The 15,868-nt window shown below is 37.4% G+C and overlaps 1 protein-coding gene across 1 annotated transcript in view; it reads right to left on the bottom strand.

The window, feature by feature from the left end:
* The window catches only part of LOC307191243 (contactin-associated protein-like 2), a 656,837-nt gene that overhangs the window by 79,885 nt on the left and 561,084 nt on the right, over positions 1 to 15,868 (bottom strand). The window contains exon 4 of the mRNA XM_079931147.1: positions 3,978 to 4,125. Coding sequence (XP_079787273.1) covers positions 3,978 to 4,125 — 148 coding nt within the window. The remainder of the gene's footprint in view (positions 1 to 3,977; positions 4,126 to 15,868) is intronic.

The raw sequence follows: 15,868 nt of genomic DNA, 5'->3' as shown, positions 1-15,868 counted from the left end.
AAAAAAAAAAAAAAAAGAAAAGAAATAGAAGGCCACCTTCTACGAGGCCACTCTAGTCTGAACTCCAGTATAGGTAAGTTTAAATCGTCGATTAACTTTGGAAAAGTTGTCCATAACAAATATGTTTAACACAACTTTTTCTTATTATAAACATGTATATTTTTCTTGTAAAAGACATAAATATATTTTGCATTCTTCATATATAGATATATGAAAAATAATGGGATCTGGACATTGGTTAGGAAAATGACCTGGTTAGAGGAATGACCAGTCATAAATTTTTGACAGTACAGACAGCTGCCAAGATGATTAAATTATTGTTTTCCAAACTAAGAAAAAAAAATTAGAGATTGCTATTTAAAAAATAAATGTTAAAAAAAGGACACAGGAGAAAAATAAGAAGCAGATGTTTTGCTTCTTATAATCTGTACCATCCAATATGGGAGCCAGTAGTCACGCTACTTAAAACTCAAATTCAAATGAATGAAAATTAAACACAGTTCTCAGTTGTCTTAGCTACATTTCAAGTGCTCCGTAACCACATGTGGCTAGTGGCTGGAGCAGATCTAGAACACTGACATCTTTGTATAAAGTTTTATCTTACTTTATGTTGCCAATTTATCATTTACTCCACTGGCATCTATTGGTATAAAGGTTAATTCCAGTTTCCCAAAGTGTAGGATTATTTTCCCCCCAGAGAGGTTTGTAAACTAGAAAAGTCTAGCATCCTATCTAGCTTCAAGCATTTTTCCTTCATGTCTTGTGATTGCCAAGGCCCAGGCTTGATGGAAAATCTCGTGATAGCACTAACAATAATAATAATAAAAAAAGACAGGGTTGGCTTTAAAAACTACTCAGAAAAAAAAACAAAACAAAAAACAAAAAACAACAAAAAAAACTACTCAGTTAGAAAAACAGATAAATAGAAGACAATTCAACAGAAGTATGGGCACAGTTCTTGAACAAACCCTTCAAAAAAGAGGGTATACAAATTACAGTAAGCATAACCTCCTCAAAAATCAGGAAAATGTTCACTAACACTAAACTGCATATAATGAACAAACACCAGAATGGCTAAAACTTTCAAACGTTCATTTCTAAACGTCTGAATTTGTGGCGCAACTAGGAATCCTAGTACATTGGTTTTGACAGTCTAAATTGATAAAACCGCTTTAGGAAATTTTTCTCATTATTAACAAAGTTAGACATACATATATCCTAATCTGGTATTACCCCTTCCTAGCTCTATACCTATGAAAAACGTTCATAGCAATTCTATTGAAATCATCAAAAACTGGAAACAACTCAATGTTTATCAACACGAAATGAATACATAATTGTAGAGTAGGCATACAATAGAATAATATTATTCATGAAAATAAACAAATACCACAAATAACAACATGGGTAATTTCACAAATATTTTGAACAAAAGAAGTCAGAGGGGAAATAATGTATATTTTATTATTTCATTGGTATGAGATTTTAAAATTTTAAAAACTACCCTAATCTATGGGGATAAAAATCAGGTGAATATTTACCTTTAAGAAGTAGTAGTAACTGGGAGGGGGCTTGTTGGGTGCTTCTGAGGTGTCAATATAATTGACTTAACCTGATGAAGGTCACATGGGGTTCACTTTGTTAGAATTTAGGAGCAGGAAAACAGTAGTGGTGGTGAGGTCTTGTTGTACCACCAGGATGTCCGGTTTCCCTTTCAGCTCTGTCACTTAGGCTGTGTGCCTTTGGGAAATTTTTAACCCTCATTATTTGTATCCTAATAAATACTACTACTGGAGTAATTGCTCCACTTTCTCTTACCATGTTTTTCTTATTTACTGTGATATGATTAACATTTAGCATATTTCATGACCCATGGAAATTGCTCAATAAATAATTATTAATAAAATAAATTACATACATCATGTTTCCATGGAGAATATTACTTATTTTTCATTTACTGAAAACTGAACATCCTCCTTAGAAAATACGTCATGCAGACAAAAACATTTTGCTTTGGCCTTCCCATCGTGATGCTGAAAGCTAGAATATGCATGAACACAGAGTTCTGTTCCCATGAATACCCAGATCACATAGTAGAAAGGCTCCCAGTTTATGTTGAGAGTCATTTTAGCTTCTGAAAAGTTAAATCTTCTTCCTGAATATCTACATTCTCCTGAAGAACTAAATCTGTCTCTCTACTCATTATATTTGCTACTATAAAGTGATGACCAATAAAAGAAACACCTATGGAATTTATTAAATGATCTCTTTGGCCCTTTTTCAGTAACCAGCCCGGTTTTCACATAGCAGTATTGCCCATGAATAAACACGATTTGGTCATCATTACAGGTACTAAATTCATACAAAGCTGAAAGCTTTATATACTTTTTATTATAAACTACCAAATGTTTGGTTAATTTTTAAAAGCTTGCTCAATAGGACATTTGCATTTTCTGATTACAGTTAAGCTTTTGTTGCTATGGGTCTACAGGAAGGGATAGGGGAGAGTCTAATAGGAAACTCCTTGCGTGAAGCTGATCTCCTGATTCCCTGCCCTATCTGTATCCAGCATCCCTCCTCCCCCAGCAATTAGAACAGGAAGAAAAACTTCCCGGGAGGAGATGACTATTTTACCAGACACTTCATATTCTAAAGCTAGTGTCTGGGGGAATTCCCTGGCGGTCCAGTGGTTAGAACTCAGTGCTTTCATTGCTAAGGGCACATGTTCAATCCCTGGTTGGGGAATTAAGATCCCGCAAGACGTGAGGCGCAGCCACATCAAATAAAGCCAGTGTTTGCAAATCATGTGTCTGCAGACTGAACGTGTAGTACCTAGTGGCCTCAAAAAGCCTCAAATAATCTTTAAAGTAATTCTGTGTTAGTACTGCCTTCACAGAAGCAAATAAGATCCATCTTCTCCAGAAGAAGCCACCATCAACCTTCACCTAAAAGAAGTTCCACAGATAAAGTTTTGAAGAAACTGAGGTCACAGTTCAAGAAGATGGATGGGCATAAAGTTAAGGACAAGAAGGATAGGCAGATAAGAATGCTAAGAAGAAGAAGGAAGAAAGGAAAGAATTAAGAGGAGGAGGGAGAGGAGGAGAAAGCACCACTAGCAAAACCGGCTGCAACAACAGACAGCAGAATGACAATCCCTAAAACTCCATATATTGGAATCATTAGACATAGATATAATGTATTTAAAAAATACAAAAGGGTAATCAAAAACACGATTAAAGGAAAAGAAACTTTTTAGGTGACTGAGTAAGTTTTTTTTGTTTTTGTTTTTTGGCGATACGCAAAAAAACTGCTGTGGCCTCTCCCGTTGTGGAGCACAGGCTCCGGACGCGCAGGCTCAGCGGCCATGGCTCACGGGCCCAGCCGCTCCGCGGCATGTGGGATCTTCCCGGACCGGGGCACGAACCCGTGTCCCCTGCATCGGCAGGCGGACTCCCAACCACTGAGCCACCAGGGAAGCCCCTGAGTAAGTTTTTAAAAGGAACAAATAAAACTTTTAGACATATAAAATATAATTGACCTTAAAACTCAGTGGTTGGCTTTAAAATAACAAAAGGTATATATAATTAAAGAGAACCAGAAGGAAGTTCTTAAGACTGTTTTCAAATCCATCACAGAGTCAAAAAGATGAATAAGAGTGTAAGTTTCTGTTTTTTAAATATTTCATAAGACTTCAAGCAACTTTATGAATAAGCTTTGCTGTTTTAGTCTACTGAACAGAAATCATTTCCCAAGTCCTCTACTTAAGGTGTCCTTAAGATATTCTTATATGTGTGTTTGTGTAAAAATGTAAATATATATTTATAACATACAAACAACCTTATATATTATTTATATAAAGAAACATTGCAATTTACTGTCAGAGAAAGCAACTAATATTAAATAATTCAAAATAACAAAATTACTAATTAAATGAAGATGACAAAATCCACCACAAATTTCGACAGAATGGTACTCACAGTAAGAACAGCCGTAGACCTCAATTCTGAGCCCAATGCGGCCTTCTCCGTTCCAATCCAGAGGCACGATGCGCACATAGCGGGCGATTACTGGATGCTGTAAATCATGCCGAACCACACTATCGGAGTTGACGTTCCCAGGAAATGCCTGAAAAATAAACGGGATTCGAAAATTAGGGGAAAATACTTTAGAAACAACCATGTTCTCTATGTGCTGCAATAAACTTAAGTATTTTTATCCAATGGAGGGATTTCATATTCTCTAAACCATAAACAATTTGAAAAAAGCTTCTATATGTTCTTTATTTGAAAACACATCCAATTTTAAATGGGAACTAGGCCAAAGTTTCCATGGGTCCTTTCATATGTGGAAATGCACACATATATTAAAAGAATGAAACACTGTGGCACGCACTGTAGTATCCAGTAAACATTTAAATTACGAGTTCTATTATTTCACATTTAAACTATACAATAAGCAATTTTTCACAGAATCCAACTGTATTTCTTGCTTTTTAAAAATCTTCTCTATGTTACCTTCCCACACCATCATTACAAATTTGAAAATTTTTTCAACATCAGCTCGGTAAAAAGAGCAGAGGCTTGTGCAGAGGCGTGGGACTTCTACCTTTTATTAGCATAAATATACATGAGTGGATCAGAAACACGTTTATTTCATTTTTCTTATTTATAGAAGATTCTGTCAAGAATCATTTGCCATGCATCTTTTTTTATGTTGAAAGTTCATATCGTCTATATTTTTTCAGCAGAGAACAAATGGATTTTCTTTGGGCATGGCTATCATTCATCAGCAAACATTTATAAAACATTTACTGTATAATAAAGTATAAAGCAAGATAATACGGGGGGCACAGGGATAGGGAAAGCCATAGATGCCACACTCAAAAAGAATCTAATAATAAGAATTAATAATAGGAAAAATGTCAGTATAAAATTATAATTTAAAGCAAGGACGATTTAAATCAAGAGACCATGATATTTTAGAATATGTCAAATAAATGAGAAATATATGTGTTTACTGTTTTAAACATGAACCACTTAATTTCATATATACATTCTAGCTGTCCCTACCTTAGATAACTTTAGTTTTTGGAAAGCTATATTCTACATGAGATCTTTTATATTTATTTAAATAATCTCCTAAACATTGAAATAAAAATTTTAAAAAGAACACTGAACTTTTTTAGTCACGAAAAGATACAACATAAACACTATATTACATTGCTAATCTGTTATATTCTTGACCTAAGGTTTTGAATTTGCTTCTATTTAAAACCAGGAGTTTCATCTTTTTGAAGTATCTCTTTTATAACAACTTTTAAGAGTTATAAAATTAATAAGAGGCAAGTAAAGAGATGCTTTTAATAAAAAACTACATAGTAGCTTTGAAACGGAAGGCTCTGGTTTAATTGCACACAAATATCACAAAGGTAAATTTGTGGTATAAAGTTGGTTACCCAGCGCTCATTCTCCAGTCATACTCCTGGCCTCCAAAATACAAAATGTAGGGCTTCCCTGGTGGCGCAGTGGTTGAGTCCGCCTGCCGAGGCAGGGGACACGGGTTCGTGCCCCGGTCCGGGAAGATCCCACATGCCGCGGAGCGGCTGGGCCCGTGAGCCATGGCCGCTGAGCCTGCGCGTCCGGAGCCTGTGCTCCACAGCGGGAGAGGCCACAACAGTGAGAGGCCCACGTACCACAAAAAAAAAGCAAAATACAAAATGTATAGTGTAAGACCTAGTAATACAGGGAGCGTACTGAAATATTTCCTCAAGATTTAAACTATTTTATAGAACATAAGATGGTTCCAACAATCTGCATCGTGGGTAATAGTCTATAACATGTACAATTTCATGCTTTGGAAACTGGGATCCTCTTCAGTAATGATTTTTGTTGTGTTCTCCTTGGTCTTCCTCAAGCTACATACTATCACTGCCTTTTCAAAATAGCCACACCCACTTCAATCCTTCATTGGACAAAACCATTTGAGCTTCAGGTCTTAAATTTCATCACTTAAATAGACATCTTCTTTGCATCTTGTTGACAACATTTGATTAAGGGAAATAGTAAAAAGTTTTTCTTCTTTTTAGGTATTTTTCTAACCAGCTTTTAGTTTTACAAAGAAGCCACAAATCTAACTACTTTATTAAACCATGGCTGAATTTTAATATCACTATTGGTTGTTCTGTCTTCAAAAGCAATACCAATGAGAACCCCTGAATAAAATCACCTGAATTAAATTCTTGATGGCAGACAGGTTAATCTAAATATTATGTTTTTATAAAAACATTATTTAATTTATTTATTTTTGGCTGCGTTGGGTCTTCATTGCTGCGCGGGCTTTCTCTAGTTGCAGTGAGCGGGGGCTACTCTGTTGCAGTGCGCAGGCTTCTCACTGGGGTGGCTTCTCTTGTTGTGGAGCACGGGCTCTAGGCGCGCAGGCTTCAGTAGTTGTGGCATGCGGGCTCAGTAGTTGTGGCTTGCGGGCTCTAGAGCGCAGGCTCAGTAATTGTGGCGCATAGCTTACCTGCTCCATGGCATGTGGGATCCTTCCGGACCAGGGCTCGAACCTGTGTCCTCTGCACTGGCAGGCGGATTCTTAACCACTGTGTCACCAGGGAAGCCCTAAATATTATCTTAAATAATATTCAACAAAAGCCACCAAACAATTTTAACTTAAGGATCAACTATATGCTTAACATGGTGCTAGGTGGTATATGAATATTAACAACAAAGACAGCAAGTAACTTTCTTGGAACCCTGCTTCTGAGACATTTGTAGCCTTATGAGGCCTGAAAGAAGAAAAATACTCCTCTGCGTTTCTCCTCTACTCCCAGTGTTTTATTTCTGACACCAGATGTAGGGGTTTCCCCACACGTCACACAATCCTTTCTGGACACCAGCTGGCGTCCCATAATTTAACTTAATTCTAATACTATCTACCTGGAGATAGATTCAGATCCCACAGGTTAAGGGCCCAGTCCCACAAGATGACCCCCACTTCAGATGCCAATCTCAAGTCCAGTTTGTCACCTATGCTTCTGACAGACCATACGACAGAGGTTCCACGACCACCTCCTTAGATTCAATCACTTGCTGCAGAGCTCACAGGACTCAGAACAGTTTATATACTAGATTACTGGTTTATTATGAAGGATGTAACTCAGAACAGCCAGATGGAAGGGGTGCATAGAGCAAGGTGGCTGCGAAGGGGTGCCGAGCCCTTTCCACATGTACCACCCTCCCGGCACCTACACTTACCAAGCTTTCTGAACTCCTGAACTTCTGGGTTTGTATGGTGGCTGCAGTACGCAGGCATGAGGATTAAATCATTGGCCACTGGTGACGGAACTCAATCTCCTGCCCCTCTCTCCTTCCCAGAGGTCAGGATGAGGCTGCAAATTCCAACTCTCTAATCACACAGTTGGTTCCCCTGCTAACCAGCCCCATCTCACAGTTACCTAGGGGCTTTCCAAAAATCACCTCATTGACATGAACTCAGGTGCGGTTAAAAGGAACTTGTTATTCATAACAAAAGACACCCATTTCAGCTTTATTGCACTTATCACTTAGGAAGTCCCAAGGGTTTTAGAAGCTGTGTGACAGAAAACATGGATCAAGACAGAAAAAAAATATTTCTTTTTATAAATCATGATGTCACAGGCCTTACTGCAAAAGGCAGCATCAAAAGGAAGTACAGAAGTGCATGGCATAGCTAGTAATTTCCATAGTACTTGGAATCCTATGGAAACTATGTAATCAGGAAAACTACAGAAAGAGATAGACCTCAGCTGGGTTGGAGGGCAGAATGGTGTTCAGGAGGTAGAACGGGAGTAGGACACAGGAGAGAACAGGAAAAGGCTGGCATAAAGAAGGAGCTCAGATCTAGGGTTAGATACTTTTCCTTCTCTAGTTCTTCTGGCAAACTTTGAAAACCTAGGGGCAGGACGGTAATAAAGTTCTTTTCATTCCTTCTCCCTGTGTCTGTCCCCCCAAAAGGATTTGACTAGCTTATCTGGAAAATCTACTTTAGAACTATAATTGTGGACTCTGAAAACATGAACTAAGATATATTCAGGAATAAGTAATAAGGACATAAGTCTGATTGGAAGTGTTTATATTGGAACATCATGAATGTTTTAACAAGTTCTGTCTGATTATCGACGAAAGAACCTAGCATGCATTTCTTTTTTTAAGATGACAGAATGAGAGCCATATTCAGGAGATCCTAGGTGGTGGGAGATCATCGTGGGGGCAGAAAGATTAGCAACAAACAGTTAAGAGTGGATGCCACATGGTGGTAAGGGAAAGTAAGAAAATAAAAGAGATCTATTTCAAAAGAAGAAGTAACAACATTTTGAGAGAAGGGAGTAAGAGAAAAGATACAGAGCAACCTATTCCCAGGTATTAACATATTGGCATTGGTGACAGAAAGAGGGAAGGGGGATAAAACAGTAGACATCCATTCCTTCCTTCCCCAGCAAACTCTGCTCTTTAAGTAACAGCAACCAGATTTTCTTTAAAATTCCTTTAAACATTACCCAGACTTCACTCTTAATCCACCTGATCCAGGAGAGGCAGACGCCTCTCTCTGACACCAGGGGTGGGCACCTAACTCAATGAGGCGCAATTGTAGCACTTCTGCTGGAATAATTCATTCACATATTCGCTCATTGATCCATCCACTTATTCATTCGCTCAGGAAATATCTGAGAGTCTTTTATGCACCAGATACTGTTCAAATCACTGGGGAGACAGGGGTGAACAATACAGAGTTTCAGTTCACATTTATATTATTAAAGTACATAGTATGGCAGTACAGAGTGGAGCAGATAATAAATAAAATACAATGAATATATTTACAATAGCTAGGACATGGAAGCAACCGAAATGTCCATTGACAGAGGAATCGTTAAAGATGTGGTACCTATATACAATAGACTGTTACTCAGCCATAAAAAAGAATGAAATAACGCCATGTGCAGCAACATGGGCGGACCTAGAGATTGTCATACTGAGCAAGGAAGTCAGACAGAGAAAGAAAAATATCATACACTGCTTATATGTGGGATCTAAAAAATATGTACAAGTGAACTTATTTACAAAACAGAAATAGAGTCACAGATGTAGGAAACTTATGGTTACCAGGGAGGTAAGGGGGGAGGGATAAATTGGGAGATTGGGATGGACATATACACACTACTATATAAAAAACAGATAACTGATAAGGACCTACTGTATAGCATAGGGAACTCTTCTCAACACTCTGTAATGACCTATATGAGAAAAGGATCTAAAAAAGAGTGGATATATGCATATGTATAACTGATTCACTTTGCTGTACAGCAGAAACCAACATTTTAAATCAACTACACTCCAACGAAAATTTAAAAAAATAATATACAATGAATATATATATATTGAAGATACCAAGTTATATAATATGTATATATTGTTAGATATTACAGGCATGCCTCATTTTTCTGCTTCACAGATATTGTGTTTTGTTTTCTTTGTTTTTTACACAAATTGAAGGTTTATGGCAACACTGACTGCAGCAAGTCTACTGGCACCATTTTTCCAACAGCATTGCTCACTTTATGTCTCTGTGTCACATTTTGGTAATCCTTGCAATATTTCAAACTTTTTCATTATTATTATACTCGTCATGGTGATCTGTGATCAGTGATCTTTGATGTTACTACTACAATTGTTTTGGGGTGCCATGAACCATACCCATATAAGATAGTGAACTTAATCTAGAAATGTGTGTGTTCTGACTGCCCCACTGACTGGTCATTCCTCCATCTCTTTTCCTCTCTTTGGGCCTCCTGATTCCCTGAGACACAACAATACTGAAATTAGGCCAAGTCATAAATCTAAGTGTTTAAATGAAAGGAAGAGTCAACTGATGCAGCAAACTTCATCGTTGTCCTATTTTAAGAAAGTGTCACGGACGCCCCAGCCTTCAATGATCACCACCCTGCTCAGTCAGCAGCCGTCCACGTGGAGCCAAGACCCTCCAGCAGCAAAAAGGTGACAACTCCCTGAGGGCTCAGATGACAGCTCACGGGTTTTAGCAATGAAGTATTTTTAAATTAAGATATGCCCATTGTTTTTAGACATAATGGTATTGCACACTAAATAGACCACAGTATAGTATAAACATAACTTCTACACTGCTTTACCGGGAAACCAAAAACGTCATGTGACTCACTGTATTGCGATATTCTCTTTACTGTGGCGATCTGGAACTGAACACACAATATCTCCCAGGTATGCTTTTATACACACACACACACACACACACACACACACACACACACACACACATATATGTATACATATATATACATATATATGTGTGTGTGCATATATATATATATATATATAATTACATATATTGTATACACAAAGGCCAGAAATGCGAACATCTTGAGTATACTTTGCATGTTCTGAGGACAGTAAGGAAGCCAGAGTTTGTGGAGCACAGTGAAGAAGCAAGGAGGGCCTGCAGGCCATGATAATGTTGTCAGTTTCATTTTAATTGGGCTGGAAGGAAATCCACTGCAGAGTTTTAAGCAAAAAAGTCACATAATTTAATTTTTAAGACTGGGGCCAGTAAAATCCCCCTCCCCAAATAAAGCAAAGTTCCTAGGAAAATAGAAGACTAGAGCATAACATAAAACCTAGGATAGTGGTGGATGGAATAATCTGGTGACATGTGCTCCAGAGGAGTGGGGTTGTTTATGGAAAAGGTAGGAACGCTGGAGTGGATGTGAGTGCTGGAGAGGAGCGACAGAACACTTCTTGTATCCTGGATCCCAAATGTGCGACATATGTGAGGAGAAAACAAAACAATACACAGAGCCACTGGGAATGAAAGCACTCCATCCACTGAGCTCCTGTTGGCCACTGTATTATAAAGGGATGGATGTCAGAGAAAGACAAAGTAGGCCCATCTGTGATGACATCATTTCAGCATCTAAATTCAGAGCTTGCTGAAGAAAGCCTACAGGCTTTCTGATTATTTGACCTGTGTTCTCATTTGTTTGCTTTTAAGGAAACTGAAAGAATAGCGACTAATACAAAGATATTTAAAGGGAAAGATAATTAGTGAAGATTTAAATATATTGCATTTGAGACTTCTCCATCAGATTGAAAGGTCACATAGAAAATTGGAGATGTTTAGGATAGCTTTTCAGAAAGGGTAACATTTATTATTTATGAACAAATGCAGGGCATATGGTATTCAGAATTCACAGCATCAGTAGATTGTGTTTTTTGTACTTCTTTTCACTTCCAAGCATACTGAGATTTAAGACAGTACCCTAAATTGAAGTTTAAAACATTTCAAAAGAATGGTGTAGGTGTTCCCAATCATTGTCTTGAATATAAAGGTGTAAATATACGGGAAATGTCTCATCTATAGCAGTCTTTGGAAAAGTTAAGAAAAGTAGAAGGAGGTGTAGTCATTGATTTTTATAAAAACAACATCTAATATTTATACATCACTTTATTATTTAAAGCGTTCTAGTACACTCTGTATTGTCTGTGCCTCATAGGAAATTCTAAGTTTGGAAGGGATGCTATGTTTTCAAATCGGGAAACTCAGGCTCTGAGAAATTAGAGGACTTACTGGATGTCGAATAGCTAGTCTGGGTAAACCAGGGCAAAGTAACAAGAGCGTCCACTCCCACACTGACCTTTGTTTGAGAATCAAATTTTCAGCTGGGAATAAAGCTTTTTCTATTTAATAGGCACAACACATTTTATTTTTGATATTTGATGTTACCCATTTGAATGTCAAATTTAAAATTTGATAGATAATTTTTATCCGACCACACTTTGGATGTACACTTGATTTCCATCCCACTAATTAGCATATTTTGCCTGCATCCTTTACTGTTCTCAGCATTTTTATTTCCATGAAGTTTGACAACATTAATATCTTCTTTTCTCATGCATTTTCCCCAAAGATGCTCCTACTGTGATCATTAGCCAAAGCTCCTCTGCAAATTTTAATACAAGCAATTAAAAAGTTTGCATGACACTGTTTATTATGAAAAGAAAGGCAGGTCTGCTAGAGTGCAAATACTATTTAAGTAGTAACGGCTACATTGTCACATGGTTTGAAAAGAACATTTTTTTCCCCACATCATTTGACTCTCACACTCACTTGCACTTTTTCACATGAATGTAAAAAAAAAAAAAAAGAAAGGAAAAAACAAGGTAAGATATACAGCTGATTTTTACAAAACCCTTATGATTTGTAAATCTGTACCAAAAATTGAAAAATTACAGAGGAAATTGAATCTTTCTTGAATAGAACGCTATCCTTTAAAACTCAACCTTCATTTAGACAAATGTCACACAAAATGTATGCTTTGTGGATACACGGAAGCACCAGCCAACTTCAGCATTGTAAGACTGAAAATCAATTTACATAAGCTTGTGAATTACATGTCACCGCTACTACATCTCCCGTACTGGCTGTGATTTGTATATACGCTTAGAAGGATTCTTTATTTAGTTATTTATTTATTTTTTTACTAACATAGCATTTATGTAATTCGCCAAGCTTTATGCTTAGTAAAACAGAACAATATAACATAATGCTAAACTGATGGTGCTCGTTCTGAGTTACTGTCTTATAAATTATTAAAATATACAGCCAAGAGAGCTTTTTTTTAAAAAAATTGAGTTGTTCAGAAAGCTAACTGCAGAATAATCTAAGTATCACTGAAGTTTTAATAACTGAAAATTTCCCACCATGTGCACTAAATATTTCTTCTAGTTCAAACAATAATTCCGATGGCCTAAGAGAGGAGAGGCAGACTTTTTCTGTATGGTACCAAATAGTAAATATTTTCAGCTTAGCATGCTGCATACCTTTCAGTCCCAGATCCTCCTTCTTCTTCCTTTTAATTTTTAACAACACTTGAAAAATGTAAAAACCATCTTCGTTCACAGACATTAAAAGAACAGGCATGGACCAGAGTTAGCCCATGGGCTAGAGTTTGCCAACCCTCGGTCCAAGACAATCTTTCAAATTAATAAATCCTCCCTCAGAGAGGAAGCCAAATCTAAAATCATCAGCAGACTTTTGAGCCCCTTGGCATTTAAAAACCAACAAACTTTGGAAAAGCGTTTTGTCCACCCTTGAAGCGTATGATTTATCAGACTGGAGGAAAACGTATAGGGATGTAGAAGGATGTCATGTATAATGCAGGAGGTAACATTATCCCTCAAATTCATTATTATGCGGTTTGAAGTGTAACTTAGAAAGTATTTTATGAAGGGAATAAATATATTTAGTCTTCACTAAAACCTCACCTTTTCAGAAACCTAAAATAAGGGATTGCAAGCTCAAGGTTTTGCTTAAGACTGAAAAATGTGTCTAAAACACCCAGCTCTTGTATAAGCAAGCCTATAGGAGGGGCTTTTAGTGCTACAACAAGTCTCATAAATGGCAAATTATGTGAGAAAAACAACCACACACGAATACTTCTTAAAGTGAGAGATCTTATTTTCTTAAGACAGAAAATGCCGCGGCTGCCATAGAAACACATATTGAGTCCTTAAGTTGATGTCATAAACCTGTGATCATTCTAATTACTTTTCTTTCAGTTTAATTTTATTTCTTGCTGGATTTTAAATTTTATTGTCCTCATGCCATCAATTCCTATCAAAAGGTAGAAACGGATTTTCTACTGTGCAACCTTGATCGGAGTCTCCAAGCCTCAGTTTGACTCCCTGCCGAGGCAGAAAGAAAAGAAGTACCTTCGTAAAGCACTACATGTTACCGCCCCACTCTGGCCTCTTCACCTGCACGCTCTGGTCACCCTCTTGATCGGGCTGTACAAACACATCCTGCAGGACTCAGCTTACATAAGCTTCTGGAGTAAGTCCTTTCCCTGACACTCACTCCTCAATCACCCACCGTTCTGCAGGGAGCCTCATAGCATCCTATACTTTTCTTTCCCTTCATTCAACTGTAATAACTTCATTATGTCTGTGATCATCCACCTAATCACTGTTTCAGACATAAAGTCAGCATGGAAGCTTGTGATCAAACCTCTGGTTCCCCGCTATTCTGCTGTCCCTAGCACAGTGGATGGTGTTTGGTGAGTATCAGTTTACTGCCCGGTTAAAGGAATAAATAAAAGTGTTCATTCCCAAACTCCCACCTGGTTACATTTCACAGCTCTTATTTTGGGATGTACCAAAAACGAATTCAAAAATACTTATAGTTAATAAATCATATGTTAGATAATATCCTACAGGAAAAAAATAGAGCATGCTTGTCTGATTCGACAAGACACTAGGTTAATAAAACAAGTTTTCCCAGAGTTATGGGGATGTCATTATCCATATATAAAGTATCTGGGAATTCCAGAGATCATGAGGGAAAAACAGGAAACACTCATGCAAAAATCACATCAAAATCAGGGGAGAAATGCTAGGATCAATGTGAAAATTAACACACACATACACACACACACAAACCCGACCATCAAATCTCTATGTTCACTTCTGTAGTGCACTTGAACTCTGCTAAAAGCATATTCTTTAGATTGTTAAACCACAGCAAATATGTTGGGGGAAAAATGCCAAGATATTTTATCTACATGTAAGCAGCAATACTCTCTCTGGACGCTTCTGCTCCGGACTCAGATATTTCTTATCCTTTTCGTGTTATGAACAGATTTTAGAATTATCTTACTAGAAGAACCATTAATCAATTAAAAATTATGATGTAAAACACTCATTTTGACTTAAAAAAACAATAAGGCAAATATCTTTAAAAATCTAGCTCTTTCATCAATCTTTCCCTTTATGTTTTATGGGAATCACATGGTGATGGTGTTCTATAGGTTTCATCCTTTGCTCAGCTGCTCTCAGCACACCCAAAAGGTAGATCCAGTCTTTTGGATGGCTTCACTGTCTCCCATAGCTTATTCCCATGGGATCTTGGATTCCTCTCTCCCTCCTTCCCTTTCTTTTGTCCTTTTCTTTTCTCCTTCTTGTCCTCCCTCCTTCCCCCTTTCTCTCCCTCCCTCCTTCCCTCCAGCGGTCCAGCATGGAAAGAAGAGACAGAGGGACTGCCCCACATAGTCATTCAGGGACCCAAGCTCACCATGTTTGGTTCTCATCATTAACCTCTGGTTCTCAAGGTCACCGAAGAAACAGAAGAAAAAGCATGGAGAAATGTACAGGGGTGGGGCTTATATTCAGATTTAGAAGTAGAGGGTATCACTTCTATATACATTGCACTGGTCATGTATCTTTCTGGCCTTAACCTTAGTGTGGAAGAGGTTGGGGAATGCAGCAGAAAACATGGAACAGGTTTGATAAACGCCTAACATTGTCTCTGCCATGGAGAAGTTACACAATGTTCATGCATTTCTGAAATTCTATGCTTCTCTATATCCTAGCACTTATTATACTGAATAGTAAAATTATATAAGATCATTTGTTGGTCTCCCAACAAACTACAGACAACATAGGCAGCAACACAGCTTTTATTAAAATTGAGGTATAATTTACATACAGTAAATTGCAAAGATCTTCAGTGAATAGCTTACTCAGTTTTGAGAAATATTCATCCATGCAATTCCCTCCCCCATCATGATAAAAATATTTCTAATAACTCGGAAACCTCCCTTTTCAATCTCAATCAGCACTCTTCTTAGTTGACACCACTCCCTACCCTATGTAACCACTTTTTCAATTTCCATCACCATAGATTAACTTTGCCTTTTCTTGAACTTACGAAAGGGATCAAACATCACTTTCACTCAGAATGATGTTAAGATCCCCCATGCTTTTATATGTATCCATAGCTAATTTCTTTTTATTGCTGAGTAGTA

This window comes from Stenella coeruleoalba (assembly GCF_951394435.1).
Source record: "Stenella coeruleoalba genome assembly, chromosome: 9".
NCBI classification, from domain to species: Eukaryota; Metazoa; Chordata; class Mammalia; order Artiodactyla; family Delphinidae; genus Stenella; species Stenella coeruleoalba.
The sequence above is the reverse complement of the archived record's forward strand: the minus strand, read 5'-3'. Positions and strand labels throughout refer to the sequence as shown.